The following is a 16258-nucleotide window of genomic DNA, read 5'->3' on the forward strand; positions in this document are numbered from 1 at the left end:
GACCTGCAGCTTGTGAAAGGAAGAGTTGGGAAGGCCGATGAGGAGAGAGTTCCCGTAATCGAGCCTTGATGTGACAAATGCGTGGGTAAGAGTTTCGGCAGCCTGAGGGGTGAGGCAGTGGTGGAGTCCGCCAATGTAGCAGAGGTGGTAGTAGGCAGTGCCGGTCATGGCACGGATGCGGGGGAGAAAGGACATATGTTATAGAATTATAGAAATTTCTACATACTATATTTGAAGACTAAATGGGATTGAGAAAGTAAACCCCAAACTATATTTTTATATATGCCAAGGCAGCAGAACAAGAAGGCACAGGTTAGGGATGTAAAGGGCAATTTACAACAGATACAAATAAGCATTTCTTTACATAGAAACGAATCAGCTGCTAGAATGCGTTATCATCAGGAAGGGTGATAGAGGTCAGGACAGTATAAGAAACAGCTCGCCTTGAGAAATAACAAAACTGTCTTTTGCATTTTGCTTAAACTATGTGCATCTGTGCTTGTCATATACATAAAACCTAGTTTGTAATTTAATGAATATATCTTTTATTTTTTGGTACAAGAAACTTCTGTGAACATTTCTCTGCCTTCCATCTCTCAGTCCCACTTGATACTCCTCTCTTGTCTAGCTCTCCAGATCCAGTAAAATGTTTTGATGTTGTTTGGGTCTCTGAACCTTGCCCATTTCTCTCCTGCTGTCCAGCTCTGTGTTCCATGTTCCTCTACTATCTTTCTCCAAGTCCGATGCTCTCTTGCAGTCTAGCTATCAATATTTAATCCAGGGGTTCTCTGTTGTCTGCCTCTCTGAATCTAATCCAAAAACCCTCAGCTCTTTTGGGTCCAGCCTAAGAGCAGTGCAATTGTGCAATAGTCTCCAACTACAATTTGTAGTGTCAAAATTCAATCATTCAAACATATTCAAATAAAATTACTGTGCATACATATTTATATATATTTTTAAAAAAATATGATAATTAAAAAGACTCAAGCAGATCTAGGTCCCAATAGTCTCCGGAATTTATTTCAAACGAATGTAAGAATATTCAACATTCCCCGTTCTTCTCTGTTAATTTGTCTTCTACTCCTCAAAGCCTTTAATGCTCAGCTAAATTTTCACTCACATAACATGTTCTTTGGGTTGTGAGGTCTGCATGCATATTGGGTGTGACCTTCAACAAAGGTGGAACTAAATCATTTCTACTGTTTTGTGGTACCAATCTGGCCACTCTCTTCTCTCAGTGGGTACAGGCCTACTTCATGTCCCTCAACCTACTCGCCCCACCTTCAGCAGACAGGCTTTCATCCTATCTGCTCCCACTCCCTGGAACTCCATCTTAGAGACCCACCGACTTACCCCCTCCATCACCTCAAGAGTTTGCTCTTTGACTGCACTTTTGGTTATCCTTCCCCTCCCCCCTCTCCTCAGCTCCCACCCTCATCTTGGGAACCAATCCAGGACTGTCAAGCACCTTGGGACATATATTCTATATATCAATAAATATATATATATATTTTAAAAATCAAGCACCTTGGACATACTCTCAGTGTGAAAGGTGCTTTATAATTGTAAATTTGTATTGTATTTGTATCTCATAGAGAGACACATGTTGAGACAAGTCACCGTGGTGATCAGAGTAGATTGCCAGCCAGGGCATTTTGCAGAAAGATCCAAAAAGCCAAAAAGTAGCAGACTTTTCTTGTACAATGGAAGCTAACAGTTCCCTCTGCTGATCGTGTCACTAAATTCCTCCGATCAAATAAACAGAGAGCTATGAGCATCCTCTGCTGGCCAGGAGGGTAATTACTTTTCTTCATTTGAGACAGAGAGAAGGTGGCTCCCAAGCTCTGTGAATAAATGCTTAAGTCCTGATTTGTTCCAAATGGGAACAGAAAATAAGCGACTTTCAACTAAAGAAACCTCTCACAAGATGACTCACAGAAAATAAAACTTGAATGAAAATGAAAAACAGATTTTTAAAAAAACAAAATACATATTTATTGATATATAGAATATATATTTACACTTGTCTCAGACAAATTCCCATCACACAAAAGAGAAGCTGCAACTCGTTAGTGTTTTGTTAAAGAACAGAACAGATCTCTGTGCACTCCACTCGTCTGCCGATTACGGGATGCAGTTGCAAGGTGGGTCTTGTCTCCCTTCTGCGTTGCCCCCCCAACCCCCACTTTATCAGGGGAGACGGACACGATATGTGCACACATTTTGGGATATTCTTTAATACCAGCACAAATGTCCCGGTGTAGATCACACACACATTTACAACAATAATACCCCAAAACATCGCAACGCATAACACGCAATATAACACAAAACAACCGATCCCACTTTGTAGTGGGAGGAGCCCCTGCACCTCCATTGAGGGTGATCCCGTCCGGGGCTTCTGCTGCCTTTATCTACAGAGAGCAGTTACACGGATGGGCTCATTCCAGCTCTGCCATTCTTTATCTACAGGATGACAAGCCATTACATCACTCTGCGCTGCTTTCCCCTTTATGGGGAGAGACAGACAGACGTACATTTTCGGGATGTTTTGGTTGCAAATTGAGCATCCCTCTGTACATTGGAGTGTATGTGGAATCCTGTAGCTCAGTGGTTAGAGCACTCGCTTTGCAAGCGAGAGACCTGAGTTCAATTCCAGGCAGGTCAGGGTGAAACCCTGGGTAAGTTTCCTTACTCCACACGCCTAATAATAATCCCTCCAAAACCAAAAACAATAATAAATTGGTCATTTTCAATCCACGTTTGTGGGACATTGCTGTGCGCAATTGGCTGCCGCGTTCACCCACAAATATACAGTCAATTCACTTTACAGTGTGTTCTGTGAAATGCTTTGGGACGTCCTCTATATCAAAATGCAAGGATTATTATTATTATTATTATTACATTACAAAGACGCTGTGTATACACAAATATTACATAAATTTACAATTGCCAGGATACACTGCAAGCACCAACTGATGCTTCCTTCCAACTTGACTATACCAACTGACGGATCACTGGACTTCCCAACTCTTCTTTCCACAAGCTGCAGATTATTCAGAACTCTGCAGATCATGTCCTCTACTGCACCACGCTCCGCAAACCGATCACCCCCATTCTTGCCTGTCTTTCACTGGCTCCCATTTCTCAGAAAATTGAGTTCAAAAACTTCATTCAAACTTTCAAAGATCTCCAACATCTTGCTCCCCCCTACCTATGACCTCCAAACCCCATATCAGCCTGTCCACTCCCTCCGCTCGGTGGATACTGGTCTGATACCAGGTTCCCCACACTTCTCAGTCCATCGTCGGCGTTCAGGTATTCAGTCAGGAAATTAAATGCAAACTGGAGTGTCAGCCTAGACTTCATGGGTTCCAAGTCTCAACATGGGGTTTGAGTCTAAAACCTTCTGACTTAGAGGTAAGAGTGCTACAACTGAGCCAGAATGACAAAGGCTAAAAGCAAGAGAATGGAAATATAATCATCGTGCCCCCATCGTGCCTGGCCCTCTATCCCGTAATCCCTCTGCTTCACCCCCTCTCTTGCCTCCTTCAAGTGACCTTCCTCTTGACCTTCCTCTTCGACCATGCCTTCGGCCACCATTCTACCTCCACACTCCCTACCCTCTACCCTGCCTGACCCCAACTCCCAGCTCGGGTCCCAAACCCAATTATCCAGCATCCTGGGACGTCTTTCTGATGTGAAGGGTGCTATACAAATATAATTTGTTGTTGTTGTTGTTCCTCTGGGTAGGGACCCTGGCACATGGGGATGTGAAGCTGACGTGAGCACGGCTAATAAAGGGCGGCTGAGGGCTGTGGTCAGGTCCCATCTGGCCTTTGTCACGGCTGAACCAAGCTGCAAAGTGTCCCATAGCACATAACCCTGGAGTGCGTGAGCCTGCAGCAGGCCGTCTCCAATATGTCGTCTCACTGGAAGACCATCAGTTTTTGGGGCCTCCTTCACCAAGTTGTTGATTTTCCAGGGGCACTCGATGTCGGTCTTGCTGTGAGTCCTCGGAAGAGACATGACAGCAGAAGGGGAGGGCCCTTCTAAACACCAGCCGGGCAGTATCCTGATGTTGTTGGACAGGACTGATGATTAAGATGAGGCTGGTAGTCGCCAAAGTGTACCCTCCTATTGGGCCTCCCTGCTGTGTTCACGGCCCGCCATGGACTGCGCTGGGAATTAAATGCAAACTGGAGGGTCAGCCAATACTATATGGGTTCCAAGTATCAACATGGGGTTTGAACCTACAACTTTCTGATTTATAATAATAATCCTTGCATTTGATATAGCACTTTTCACGTCTTCTTAACGTCTCAAAGCACTTCACAGAATAGACTGTAAAGTGAATTGACTGTATATTTGTGGGCGAAACGCGGCAGCCAATTGCGCACAGCAGTGTCCCACAAACAGTCGTGGAATGAAAATGATCAATTTATTATTGTTTTGTTTTGGAGGGATTATTATTAGGTGTGTGGAGTAAGGAAACTTGCCCAAGGTTTCGCCCTGTCTGGAATTGAACCAGGTGTGTCGCTTGCAAAGTGAGTGCTCTAACCACTGAGCTACAGGACTTTAGAGGTGAGGGTGCTAACCACTGAGCCAGACTGACACAGGTTAAGCCTAAAAGAGAATGGAAATGTAATGATCGTCCTTAAATTTAGGATAGCGCCTTTCATGTCAGGAAGACGTCAGGAAGTCTTCACAGGATATGATGTGGAGTGACTGTGTAAAGGCGTCACTTTACTAGGGAAAGGCGACAGCCAATTTGCACAGAACGGTGTCCCACAAACAGCCAGAAATGAATGACCAATTTTATTTAGGAAATTGTTGGCCAGGCAGGGCACTGGGAGAAACTCCCTTTTTTTAAAAAAAGGTCAGGTTGGCAAGAGCTCAGGCTTGGCAACCCCAGAGCGCGTTATTTCCATAGTGCTAAAACTGGGTAACTTCCCCTTTCAGAGTGAGGCGGAGAGAGGGTCGGCGGGGCCCTGAAAGGGAGAGAATGATGGGGAGAGAGAGTGAGGGGCCACAGAGTCTCAGTGGGACAGAGTGACCGGGAGGGAAAGCCTCAGTGGACAGAGTGAGTGACCAGGAGAGAGTGGGAGGGACACAGTTTCTCCCAGTGTTCCCGGCTGTTGTCAGCGGAGGGTAACGGGATGGCAGAGGGAGGTGCGGAGAGAGTGACGGGGGAATGAGAGGGACGGGGAGAGTGATGAGGAGAGGGGGATGGACACACGCTGCTGGTGGGGGAGCGAGGGGTCGGGTCCCCGGGCAGTTGCCATGACACCGACTCGGGGAGTGGGGGGCGGGGCGTCACGTGCTCTGTCGTCACGTCCGCTCTCCTTCTGGCTGCCATCTTGGTCGCCTCGTGCGCTGCCTCTCTCTCGAGTTTGCAGGTTAGTGCGGAGCCGCCAACCGCCAGCCCCGAGCCGACACACCGCCCAAGGTAATGAGTGAGCGCGCTTCAGGCACACACAGGGCAGGGCCGGGCCGAGACGAGTCGAGTCGAGCGGCGCCGGGCCGGGCCGGGCGGGAGGCTGAGGGCCCACAGGCGCTGCGGCTGCGCGAGGTTGGCCGACTGTCCGGGCCCAGAGCCTCGGGTTAGAGTCTCGCTTCGTCCCGCGAGCCGAGGCTCTTTGCGGGGCGCAGTATAACCGGCCGAGCCTCCGAGATATAACCCCTTCCTCTCCTCCCCTCTCCTCTCCTCTCCCGCCCCCCGGTTAGAGAGCAACTAACTGCCGCCCCCATGATGCAGGGCCTGTCCTGCGGCAGAGGGTGGGGGCCTGGGCCGGGCAGCCTTTCCCTGCTGCAGAGGCGCTTCACCCCCACCTCCTCCCTCCGGGGGTCACACATGAGAATCGTATTTAAATATTCGGAAACTACTGCGTTGAAATGTCAGTTTCCGTTCCTACACAACCTGCTCAGAATGCCCCTCCATCTGCATGTTTGTTGACGCGGTTTTTTTCTTACATCGTCGCGTTTTAACTGTTCGCGAGTTCCCCGCGAAGGTGAGTTGTTTTGGGCTGTGGAGGAGGAAACCAGTCGGAGCAGTGCGACACCGCCAGTCAGCACCAGAGGCCATCAAATTAAAGTCGCAGAGCCCTGCGCTCCCTTTACGCTTCGTTTCTATCTGAATTGCGAACGTGAAACCAGTTTTGCTGCAAATTGATAACTTGACCCCCGTAGGGTCGTTAGTGCAATTGCTTAAACCTTTCTGGAGGTTATTCTCTCTCTCGATGACTGTTGGAAATCGACATTTACATCGACTATGTTGCTGACTGCAACCCGGTGGTGGTTGGAACCATGAAGTTTATTTTTTTTTAAGAAGCGCCACCTGAGGTCTATTCCATTCTGTAGCTTTCGTTTGCAAAACTGCCTGTTCTGACATGCATTTAAAACTAAGGTTTCACCTTGGGTTGAGTTTCTTCTGACTTGGCTATTTCTGGGTGGGGTAATATTGCTTCAAGGTTACTCTTTGGAACCAAATCGAGTTAAATTAAAATAGCTTAACGTAGAAGTTTGAAAATCCACCAATCACAACTGCCCATTGTAAATATTTCGAAATAATTTCGCAACCGCTGTGGTGTGACTTATTTGGAATAGTCATTGGTTTGACGGCTTTGCCCCACAACTGTGAAGTCTATTTGTACCATCATTTGTGTTGCAATGAATGGGTGGAAAAGTGGTCAGATTATTGTATTAGATCATTACTTTGCTCACGCCCCCGTTCAGAGTTGAATAAAGTCCAAGCATGTAAATTTTGAATTTAAGGTGATCTTTTGGAATTGAATAATATTTTTTGGAATGCTGATAAACCTTTATTTTCTAATTTTTAAATAATGGTATTTCAGATGAAAGAAACGATCATGAATCAGGAAAAACTTGCCAAACTGCAGGCCCAAGTGCGCATTGGTGGAAAGGTGAGCAAAGTTTCCTTTCTCCAGTCATAATTTTATCTTAATGTTGTAGTGTTGATCCATTCATTGCATAGAAAGTTGGCCTTTCATTGTTTTAAATGGGTATATCATTGAGGTGATAGAGGATTCATGAAGCCTTATCTTGTGAAGTAAAATTAATGTTTTGTTTGTGCGTTGTGTATGTGTACTTCAGATATAATATAGGCCCTACAGTAGTGGTTGCAATAACTTTTAAATCTATACCCATGGATTTTATTCTGATTCCTTTTCTTTATTCCTTTTCAAAATTTCAAAAGATTAGTTTTGAAACTTGTTTCCTTCTACGTTTTGCCCACAAAATATACAGTCAATTCACTTACAGTATATTTTGTGAAGCTCTATGAGGTGTCTTGAAGACTTGATAAGGTGCTATATAAAATGCAAGTATAATTTTACCATAGTTCTGGGATGTATTTCTATTGAGAATATTGTTGATCTTTATTTGAAAGCCCAGTGATCAACTACTTTTCAACTTATTCTTGAAATGCTTTTAATTATTTAAGAATATAAATAAATATTGCAGGGTTTTTTTGTATTGGGTTTTAGGTTTGTTAAATGTGGGATTCCATGACTGAACAGTTTTTAAAAAAACATTTGGTGTTTTGTGTCAGTCAGCCCTATCTAGTTTCAGTAATCTGAGACTGTTGCTTTTGGTGCAACTTTGGGCATTGAGGACTCACTGTCCTGTTGTTAGAATCAAGTATTAAGTGTACAGGCCTTGAAGAATGCATTGCGTGTTAGGGGGCCCAATGCATTGCATCACAGAGTGAATGCAGTTTTGTGGTGTAAATCTCCATTTGCGGTATTTCTGGTCTCAGGTATGCAGTTGTAGGGAGAGACCAGACAGTGGACTGGGCTTTATCCTCGGAAGATGGCCTTGGAGAAGACTGCCCTCTGCTGGTGAAGGTCGAAATAGGGAGTTTTGCAATTGTAGCCTTTTTCAAAGCTTCTGTGTAGTTTACAATTTACATCGTTAATGTGCAGGTAAGTGTAATTATGGAGTCCTGTAGCTCAGTGGTTAGAGCACTCGCCTTGCAAGCGGGACACCTGGGATCAGTTCCAGGCAGGGCAAAACCTTGGGCAAGTTTCCTTTCTTCACAACCCTGATAATAATCCCTCCAGAACAAAACAATAATAAATTGGTGATTTTCAATCCACGACTGATTGTGGGACACTGCTGTACGCAATTGGCTGCCGCATTTCACCCACAAATTCACTTTACAGCATATTCAGTGAAGCGCTTTGAGATGTCTAGAACAACAACAACAAGATTCCATTTATAAAGCGCCTTTCACGTCAGGAGGACGTCCCAAGGCGCTGCACAGTTGGGTCATGACCCGAGCAGGGGGGAAATGGTCGAGGGGAGGGAGCGAGGAGGGGGGAAATGGTCAGGGTGAGGGGAGGGATGGGAGGGAGCGAGAAGGGGAAGAGAGTCGAGAGGGGAGCTGAAGGCTCGGTCAAAGAGAAAGGTTTTGAGAACGGCCTTGAAGGAGGAGAGGGAGGAAGCAAGGCGAAGGCACTGGGGGATAGAGTTCCAGAGCCTCGGGGCTGAGAGGTGAAAGAAGACGTAGAAGACGTGAAAAGCACCATATCAAATGCAAGGATTATTATGGGCCTAGGGACACTTCTAAGTGATTTTGTTCCTAACTTAACCACTGTAATTCAGTGGTTAGAGCACGGGCAAGCGAGAGACCTAGGTTTGATTCCTGGCAGGGTGAAACGTTGGGCAAGTTACCTTACCCCACATGCCTCTATTTTTCTAGCAGTAAATAGGAACCCGGTTGTTAGTCGATTGGCGGATCGTTTTTCCAAGGGTCAAACATGACTGTTTGTGGGACATTGCTGTGCGCAATTGACTGCCGCGTTCGCCCACAAATATACAGTCAATTCCCTTTACAGTGTGTTCTGTGAAGCGCTTTGGGACGTCCTCCCGACGTGAAAAGCGCTATATCAAATGCAAGGATTATTATTATTATTGTCAATTAAAGTGATAATAGCACATGGATTATAAGGTCTCAACTCAACCGATTTGTCACTCAAGGAGTGCTCCTACTGGTAATTTCAGGGATGAACCTTGTTTACATGTATTGTGCATCTATTATTTAATATTTTCCTTCAAAATATGCTTGCAGTTAATATAACCTATGTTTTAAAAAATAGTTGTTTAATGTAAAATAATTGATTTGGGGCTCTTGAACTTTGTATCCGGTACCTCTCAATTTTGAGGTATTTGGCTGTCTCAGTGCCCGAGATAGAAGAGAAGTTTTCTGTCCAGTCTTCTGAAGTTAGAAGTTTGGTTCGTTCCCCTTCTTACATTCTATGAATTCTTTACTCCTTTTGAGTGAAAATCTTGGATGGGTGAGTGTTTCTTTATGTTACAAGTGTTGTCGCATTGTCGCACATATTTTCTAAGATTTGGAACTAGTGGAGAATATCTGATAATCTTCCTAAAATGTTTTATTTATATCCCTCCCTTTGGTTGGTTCTGATCAGCCAGTTCTGAAGCGAAAAGAGCTATATGAATGTAAAATTGTTGTATTTATTCCTTGGGCAATTGTAGTGTAGTGAAGTAATATGGACTATTGAATGGAAAACAGACTTCTCCCTAATCGTTTTTAATCCAGACAAACAGATGAAAGTTTTATTTTGATGGTGTGACCTTTCTGGGAAATAATCAGTACCTGTATTTAACTACTTTATCTGGTACATATACCACATTCAATTAATTCCTAAACCAGTATTAAGGTTGTTCGATTCAACAGCATTGTAGTTGTATGAATCTCATATTACTTTAAAGGAATTTGCTAGCATGTGATCTGGTATAAATTTCACAAATCTGAAACAATTCCGTTAGATTGGGTTATTGTAGTTCATAGCGTGATCATTTTTGTTTTGCGTTCAGGGTACAGCCCGCAGAAAGAAGAAGGTTGTGCACAGAACAGCAACGGCAGATGACAAAAAGCTCCAGTTCTCCTTAAAGAAGCTCGGCGTGAACAACATCTCTGGCATTGAAGAGGTAGCAAATTCAAGCTCTTTGAAAATGTGTTTTGCATATTAAGTGATTTGACTCGTGCTTACTTGGTACATGATTTCAGGGTTTAAAACTAAGGAACATCACATTAATGTTTTAAACTTTAGAATTATTATTAACTTTGACACTTTAATTTTTTTTCTTGTTTCCTCCTTCCTGCCCCATTATAACATTAATTAAAGACTAGTTAACTAATGTACAAGAACTAGATTATTCTTGTTAAATAGTTGTGTGAATTGGTTCTCTCAATTTTAATAATTGCTCTAAAATCATCATGACTTTCTATAATAGGAATATTAAATCAGAATGAATATTAAAATCTTTTATACTTCAGTTTTAAGTGACATTGATTATATGTTCTGTTAATAAAATTAAATTGATAATTTCTTCATAATGTTTTGTTTTTGACTTTGTCACCCCCATACTCTCCCCAGCTCTCTCCTCCAAATTACCCAGCGCTCTGGAGCTTTCATTCCCTCCTGCAGTCGACTTCACAAGCCCATCATCACCTGGCTCCATGACTCCCTATCTTCCAGATGATTAACCTTCAGGTTCTTGTGCTTGCCTTAAAATGCTGCTGCATACTACCTCTCCCATGTCCCTACTTACTCTGTTCTGCCATCTCTAATCTGATTGATGCCGTCGCCTGCCCTTGTTCTCCTCCATAATTGGTGGATGAGCTTTTAGCCACTTTGCCTTGCCACCTCCCTTTCTACTTTCAAAATCCAGTTAAAGAATTATTTGACTGGTCCTTTAGCCTCTTCTTTCCTCCCAGCTCGGACTCCCACAAGGGCATTGTAAAGCACTTTGAGATGTTCTCCCTATGTGAAAATCACTATTAAGTGCAAATACTTGTGTTTAAGTGGTCACAGTAGAACTGTACAGTGCAGTGGAATTACATTTGATCCAAATATCACCATCGTTCAATACAAACTTTTCGTCAACATTTATGTAGCACCAGACTTTGTTCTGCTAAGTTTTTAGGGTATACAGCACTCTTTCAATGTTCTTTTCCTACTACACTAGCTGTTAGTGCATAATCTCAATATTGTAATGAATTTTATGTTTTGCAGGTGAACATGTTCACAAACCAGGGAACAGTCATCCATTTCAATAACCCTAAAGTTCAGGCTTCACTTGCAGCAAATACATTTACTATCACAGGACATGCAGAGACTAAACAACTAACTGAGATGCTACCTAGCATTCTGAATCAGCTTGGAGCTGATAGTCTAACCAGCTTGAGGCGGCTGGCAGAGGCACTGCCTAAACAACGTTAGTATCTGATCTTTGATCATCGTGAAACCATCCAACAATTTTTTAAAAAAAAAACTAGAGGGTTTTATGGGAGTTTGGATTTGCATGTAATTTTGTTTCTTAAACCTACTGCTAATTTCAGTGATTTGCGGTGCTATTTAGACAGCCAGTTTAGAATAAATATTGCATTGTTGTACAGTATGTTTACTATAAAGATGTAGTTACCCGTTTTAATATGATTTGGAAGTGAAGCGCTTTGAGACCTCTCGATGATGTGATAAAGCGCTATATCAAATGCAAGGATTATTATTTTGTAGCACAAGAATCTTAATGTAGTGTATTTTTAACTGCTTCATTGCGTGACAAAATAGATTATGCCTCGTAGCAGAACTTGATCTTATGTGCTTTGTAATTCTGACTTATTGCGATCGGAGTTTGGATCCTGATGTTTTCTTTGTAAAAGTACTTAGATGCATCAGTGCAGCACAATGCGATTTGAATGTGATTTTTTTAATGTCAAACGCAATGAAGCCATCCAGCTTTCGGGGGGGGGGGGGGTGTGTGTGCGCGCGCAGCAATATCACTGTATGTAGCACATTGTGACTGCCCTTGTTCTTGCTCCATTGTAAAGCAGGTTGATTGTTATGGCACTCCATCCTAGCTAACTCCCATTTTATAATTAAGTTCTACTATTTATTTAGTACTGTGGCACAGTTTACTCCTTGATCTATGAAGCAATGTGTCTTTGGTTTCCCTACTAAATAAGCTCTTGTTTTTACAGCTGTGGACAGCAAAGCACCACTTGCATCTGGTGAGGATGATGATGATGAAGTTCCAGGTATGAGAAGTTAATTGTACATTGAGAATCTGAGTGCATATGACCACCTGAAATTAGTTTATAAAGTAATCAGATTTAAAGCAGTTGTATTCTTCAATCATGGTGCTCTAATCTGCAATCTTCAAGCAGTACATCACCCTTCAGTTTATAGCTCGGTTTTCTCTCAAGGCATTAATTTCCACATGTATGTGGATGACACAATCAACCAGTACCTCTCCTCAGGCTGTGTCCCACTCCCCCGCAAAACTGCTATCATCAGTCCTCCTTAAAAAAACCTATCATTGATCACTCCAATTTCACAAATTTTAGAACCATCGCAAACCTGCTCTTTCTGGCCAAAGTTTTGGAATGTGTGGTTGCAAATCAACTTCGCTCACACCTCTCCCTCCAATCCCTACTCAAACCCCTCCAGTCTGGTTTTTGCCCTGCCCACAGTATAGAGACAGCGCTCATCGAGGTAACAAACAATGTTCTCTCTCTCTGTGACCAGGGCTCCCTCTGCCTCCTCGTTCTCTCCGCTGCATTCGACACAGTCGATCACACCATCCTCTTCCCTCATTTACCTTAGAGGGACTGGACTTGCACGGCTTGAGTCCTATGCTCATTGGTCCCCTCCAACGTCTTCTCTCCTGAAAGACTGAATTCCTCAACCTCCCCTCCTGTTCATCCCTCGTCCTGTCCGCTCCACTATCGGTGGCCGTGCCTTCAGCCACTACGCCACAAAACTCTGGAATTCCCTCCCTCAGCCCATCTGTCTTGTCCCCTCCCTCTCCACTTTCAAATCCTGCCTAAAGACCTTCCTTTTTGATCGTGTTTACAGTCACCTCCCTCTCCCCCTGGCTCGGGGTCGGACTCTGTCACTGTCAAGCGCTCCGGGACGCTACCCGGTTTGAAGGGCGCTATATAAATGTAAGCTGTTGTTGTAATTTGGATGGCCAACATCCAATATTTATAATCCTGCAGGTTACCGTGTTCATTTGTTGTCGAAGAGCTACAGTAACTTGGAGAGAAGGGAATAATCTTATCATCGTGTGGTACAATACAGAAAGTGCTGAATAATAAAATTGCTTCACACTGTGGCTGGTTTCTTTTGTGTAATAACACAGCTGTCGTCTCTTACAGACCTTGTTGAAAATTTTGATGAGGCTTCAAAGGATGAGGCAAACTAAAGAAAGATGACTACTGGAGAGAAGAACTCAAACTGGGTTAAGGGGGCTGCTTTTTTGTATTTGTGTAATAGTTTTTTGTTTGATTTTGTTATTGTAATATTGCATTTTTGTACTGTTGTGGCATCATTTGGTTTTACAACCATTAGGTGCAAACTCAAATGGATTATCCCGATGTTTTTTGTTACCATCGCAGCTCTTCTAATGCGTCATGTTAGTGGAATGAATTCTAACTTTGCACCCAGTTAAAATGAACAGGTCTGAACTGAATTTAGCACTGTGGAACACAATGGAAATAAAGGAAAAAAAATCTCTCTTCTGGTTTGTTTGATTATAGACATGTTTATTTGACTAAAAGCATTGGCTAGAAAATTCTAGCTATCCATTTTTCTGATGGATCATTTTGAGTATCAGACATTATAAGCTATGGGGAAAATTATATTGTTTGTTCCAATTTCTTGTTGTACAGAAGCATGGCTACTGACTATGACCAGTCACCTATATCTGAGTTTGGGAAACTTGTTTGTTGGGAATATATACTAATCTTTGTATCTATAAGACTACTTGGTTGAGTCAACAGAAGATGTATTAAAATGATACGAGCCTATCAGTGTTCAGCTGTGAATTGAATTATGTGGGATTCATAATCTAAAATTACCTAGCTTTAACAGGGAAGTCGCCTCTGCATAGTTAATTTGTAATCATTGAGGGCAATGAATCTTATTTAGCCCAAGGGAAAGCATAGTATTTTTCAAGCTAAGATTTGAATACAGTGCAACAAATTTGTTAGTGCGGTGTTCCTCAGGGCTCTATCCTTGGTCCCCTCTTCAATATTATATGCTCCCTCTTGGTGACATCATCCACAAACATAGGGTCAGCTTCCACATGTATGCAGATGACACCCAACTCTTATCTCTCTATGTCAGCCCACGACTCCAGGACCACTGCTGTCATGACAGAATGTCAGATATTAAGTCCTGTATGAGAGCTAACTTTCTACAGTTGAATGTCAACAAGACCAAGGCCCTATCAAAGCTCTCCTGATTGGCTCCCGTCAGCACCTCCACACCTCAGGCACTAACAGCATCACCATCCAAAATCCACACCACCTCACTGAGCCAGTCTGGAACCTTGGTGTTTGACCCTCAACTATCCTTTCTACCCCACATCCATGCCATGTCTTGCTCTGTCTTCCTCCACCTCATCAGCTGCTCCACTCACCGCAGGCCACCGAGACCCTCATACACCAGATGATGACATCCAGACTAGATTACGCAAACTCCCTGCTTGTCGGCCTCCCCAACTCCTCCTTCCATAGCCTGCAGATCTAGAACATCTAGAACTCCAGCCTGTGGCCTCTCCCGCACCAGGCTCTGTGACCCTATTGCCCCCATCCACAATTCAAGATCCTGATCACCTTCAATAATAATCCTTGCATTTGATATAGCGCTTTTCACATTTTCTGGATGTCTCAAAGTCCTTCACAGGATATACTGTAAAGTGAATTGACTGTATATTTGTGGGCCAAACGCAGCAGCCAGTTGTGCACAGCAGTCTCCCACAAACTCGTGGATTGAAAATGACCCAATTTATTGTTTTTGTTTTGGAGGGATTATTATTAGGCGTGTGGAGTAAGGAAACTTGCCCAAGGCTTCGCCCTGCCTGGAATTGAACCCAGGTGTCTCCATGGCCTTGCTCCCCCCTACCTCTGCAACCTCCTACCAACCTGCCTGCTTCCTCCGCTCAGCTTGCCCTGGCCTGCTTCATATACCCCACCTCGCCCACCCTACCATTGGCAGGTGGGCAGGCCTTCAGCCACTGCCCCCCCCTCTGGAACTCCATCCCACAATTCCTCCGCCTCACCCTCCCTTGCCTCCTTTAAGTACCGTCTCAAGACCCTCCTCTTCGACCATGTATTCAATCACCCTTCTTCCTCCTGCCTTCCACCCTTCCCGACCCTCAGGTGGGGTCCAAAAAGCTGATAATCCATCACCTTGGGATGTCCTTCCGAGGTGCAAGGCACTATACAAATGTAATTTTGTTTTACAGTATTAGGTTTTTTTTAAAAAAATGTCCTTGTACTGTTTTGAAGTGTGTACAGTTCACTTTTTTGCTGAGTTTAGTGAAATTTGTTTACACTCAACACAGAACATTAAAGAATTTTATTGGTGTAACTTGGTATTGATTCTATTCAGTTAATTTACAAAAGATATTCAACAGTTATTGTTGCTTACACATCTAAAATGATGAAAATTCACCACAATTATTTTGAACATTGCCACACAAAAAATGCAATTAGGAGAAATGGATTAAAAGTAGGAATGAGAATGGACCGAACTTGGGGAGAAAAGGCCCAGAACTTGGGGAGAAAAGGTCCAACATTTGCCTTGCAAACGAGGGGACCTGAGTTCGATTCCCAGTCAGGGTGAAATCTTAGGTACGTTTCCTTACTCCACATCCCTCTTTACCTAGCAGTAAGTAGGAACCTGTTTGTTAGTTGATTGACGGATCGCTTTTCTGGGGGTAATCCTTCACAAAAACTTTTAAAAATTGGGTCACTCAATTCACAACTATTTGTTGGACACTTGTGCGTAATTGGCTGCTGCATTTCACCCACAAAATATAGAGTCAATTTATTTTACAGGATATTCTGCGAAGCACTTTGAGATGTCTCAAAAATGTGAAAAGGCGCTATGTCAAATGCAAGGATCATTATTAATGTTTACATCAGTATTTTGAGGTACAGACATTATCTGAGCAGAGAAGATAAAACCACATGACCAGATGCACATCTGCATTATAATAAAATAATCCTTGCATTTGATATAGTGCTTTATCACATTGTTGAGACTTCCCAAAATTATAAAAAATAGATTAATCTAGAACAGGGGTGGGGGGAGCTCCTACTTGATGCTAGATATATTACTTTGCACAATAAAGGTAGTTAAAACACCAAATGTAATGGAGTGAGCAGTAAAAAAGTTATCCACTTGAAAACAGCATAAAA

At 43.2% G+C, this 16258-nt stretch overlaps 1 protein-coding gene across 2 annotated transcripts; it reads left to right on the forward strand.

Annotated features, from left to right (window-relative positions):
* The first annotated feature begins 5316 nt into the window (after positions 1-5316).
* Positions 5317-13565, forward strand: btf3 (basic transcription factor 3). Of its 2 annotated transcripts, none has more exons than XM_007899801.2 (6): positions 5317-5399; positions 6855-6923; positions 9862-9975; positions 11064-11265; positions 12029-12085; positions 13208-13565. In XM_007899801.2, exons 2-6 carry the CDS (start codon positions 6855-6857, stop codon positions 13252-13254), a joined length of 489 nt encoding a protein of 162 aa, XP_007897992.1. In that variant the 5' UTR covers positions 5317-5399; the 3' UTR covers positions 13255-13565. The 2 variants fall into 2 exon arrangements, with proteins under 2 accessions (XP_007897992.1, XP_007897991.1); XM_007899800.2 differs by having other exon boundaries at positions 5324-5449.
* Positions 13566-16258: the final 2693 nt, after the last annotated feature.

Source organism: Callorhinchus milii, unplaced genomic scaffold, assembly GCF_018977255.1.
Source record: "Callorhinchus milii isolate IMCB2004 unplaced genomic scaffold, IMCB_Cmil_1.0 Scaffold1, whole genome shotgun sequence".
Taxonomy (NCBI): Eukaryota; Metazoa; Chordata; class Chondrichthyes; order Chimaeriformes; family Callorhinchidae; genus Callorhinchus; species Callorhinchus milii.